Source organism: Haliotis rubra, unplaced genomic scaffold, assembly GCF_003918875.1.
Source record: "Haliotis rubra isolate DU_JTF1 unplaced genomic scaffold, ASM391887v1 Scf284, whole genome shotgun sequence".
In the NCBI taxonomy this organism is placed as follows: Eukaryota; Metazoa; Mollusca; class Gastropoda; order Lepetellida; family Haliotidae; genus Haliotis; species Haliotis rubra.
The window spans coordinates 630,654-633,154 of record NW_025766936.1 but is presented as its reverse complement, the minus strand read 5'-3'; the positions used below and the strand labels follow the sequence as shown (position 1 = coordinate 633,154).

The following is a 2,501-nucleotide window of genomic DNA, read 5'->3' as shown; positions in this document are numbered from 1 at the left end:
AGCATCTACAGTTAAGTGGATTTTCACTCATGTGAAATGAGATATAGAGACGTATCGGGATGTATCGGGATGGGTTAAAGAAACAGGTGTTAATGACTGACACAAATACAAACACCACAAGAGTTAATGCTCACTTGCCCCGCGTTCTTCTCACAGACTTTCCCTTGGGTCCTAATGTCTTGAAGGTTCGAAACAGCACGGATGCAACACATAAAGTTGAAACATACAACACGCGTATATCAAAGAGCGCTACCAGTACTACAATCTGGACAGGATATTGAATATCTGCTTTGACCTCGAGTCATTTCATTTTTGAAACAGTTCTTGTCAACTCTTATTTGTTTTTATCAGTATGTTTGTTTTAACATAACCTATTTGATATCACAATGTTGCTGAAATCTGAAACTACATACCGTGCATGTATACACTGCAGGGCTGAGTCAGGAATCCCTGAGGTGAGCCGGGTGCTAACACTGCCTTTCACTGGTTCATTGAAAATATCAAAATAACATTGGTGGTCCAAAGGAAAAAAATCAAAGTTAACTTACTTCTGAAGGTGTCAGTTTATTACATATTATTGGATATTTCTTGTAATTCGCGGTTATTAAAATAGTTTTTAATTCTGTGAAGGAAGATATCGACCAATACGGATCAGTACAAACAAATGTGTCGTTAATTGGGTTGGCAGTTTACACAGAACAGCGTATGGTATTTATATAAGGAAAGATGTCAAGGTAAAATTGAAATATGAAGAACATAAATTCTATTACAGGCTTTCCCAATTCAAAGAATGTATGAATAAACTCTTCTAATACCTTCGTTAGCAAATAATCAATGTAACCTGACCGAGACAAACTCGACATCACCGACCAGCAACCAAGTCGAGTCTGGACAGTTAAAGTGAAGTACAAGACAGAGAATGTATGTGTTGGGGCTGTACACAGAGCGAGGGGTGCGTAACCTCAAGGTAGTGACATGTGGACTTTGTCTACTGTTATTCATGGGGGCATCTAGAGGTCAGGACGACCACCATGTATTTCGACTACACAATGACATTATCAAAACCAATAACCCAAGAGTGAGACCAGTCAAGAACAGCAGTGACACAATCACGGTCTCATTGGAACTTCACCTTCTCAGCATGTCTGATTTTGATGAAGTTACTCAAACAGTGACAGCTAACGGGTTTTTCTCAGTTTCCTGGAAAGATGAGTTTCTAACCTGGAACTCCAGCGAGTATGGAGGAGTCAGTGAGATAAGGCCTGACTATGGGAAGGTTTGGAGACCTGACATCACTATTCGCAACGTTGTGGATCGGATTCAGCCTCTGGGTCTCGACTTTGGGATCATGAAAGTGACATCCCAAGGAATTGTGTTTTGGTCGACAGGCGATACCTTCAAAACTTTCTGTCAAATGGATGTTACCAACTTTCCTTTGGATGAACAGGAGTGTTCGTATATGACGTTTGAGTGGGGAAGTGATCTGAAAGAAGTAGATTTAAAACCCACTAAAAACTATATAGGATTATATTTGTTTAACTCTAACAGCCAGTGGGATATAGTTAACTCATCATCTCAGAAAGTTGTCTATCACATCAACGACACACCTTTTTCCTTTGTATACTTTAACATGACCCTGAAGAGAAAGCCATCTCTGGGGATACTGACAACTGTCTTGCCTGTCCTGGTGCTGGGATTAGCGAATGTGGTTGTATTCCTCATTCCAGTGGAGTCTGGCGAGAAGGTGTCCTTTGCCATCACGATGTTGCTGTCTTTCACTGTATCCCTGTCCTTCGTCACTGGACTGCTGCCACAGAACGCTGACAGTATACCCGTGTTTACTATGTTCATTGTTGGCCTGTTTATTATGAGCTCTATTTACGTGTTCCTGACCATCTGGATCGTGCAAGTGTTCCATCGCGACACCGCCATCAGGCCTGTTCCCACGTGGATGGGACGCATGACAAAGTCCTGGGAGAGATGCATCTGTGGCACTCCTGCTGTGGTAATCCAGGAGACTTCGACTCAGGAAAGGGTGTCAAAGGAAACATCGGATCCCTCATCAATAACATGGATGCAGGTCAGCAGAATGGCTGACAGGATTTTCTTATATTTCTTTTTGATGCTTTTCATCACATCAGTAACATGTGGGTATTTGAAGATAGCATGTTTCTAACGCTTGAAAGATTAACATTTCTTTCAAGCCTAAACCTGTAACAGAGACGGCGCATTTAAAAATGCGTCATAAATGTTGTAATGACAGCGTGTGTGATATAAGCTTCGGTAATAATGAGGCCATGTGTATGTTTACTTCTATCCCTCTACTGCTATTTCCAGATGTTCTATGTACCTATGGTGATACTGCTGCGGCAATATTGTAAAAGTTGGAGGTATTGAAATAGAGTTACCTCCCTGGAACTATATGTTTAATGTGAGAACGCCACCCAGCGCCTGACAACTCCTGGCACATAGCGCGCCCCAGTGAGGAGCACTGCTTTCTT

The 2,501-nt window shown here is 41.8% G+C and overlaps 1 protein-coding gene across 1 annotated transcript; it reads left to right on the top strand.

Annotated features, from left to right (window-relative positions):
• Positions 1-498: 498 nt before the first annotated feature.
• Positions 499-2,205, top strand: LOC124281401 (neuronal acetylcholine receptor subunit alpha-6-like). The gene has a single exon (XM_046717437.1). The coding sequence runs from the start codon at positions 920-922 to the stop codon at positions 2,174-2,176; it is 1,257 nt and encodes a 418-aa protein (XP_046573393.1). The 5' UTR covers positions 499-919; the 3' UTR covers positions 2,177-2,205.
• Positions 2,206-2,501: the final 296 nt, after the last annotated feature.

Excerpts from the sequence above, each read along its gene's own strand:
- LOC124281401 (XM_046717437.1), top strand. The coding sequence starts at position 920 with ATGTATGTGTTGGGGCTGTACACAGAGCGAGGGGTGCGTAACCTCAAG.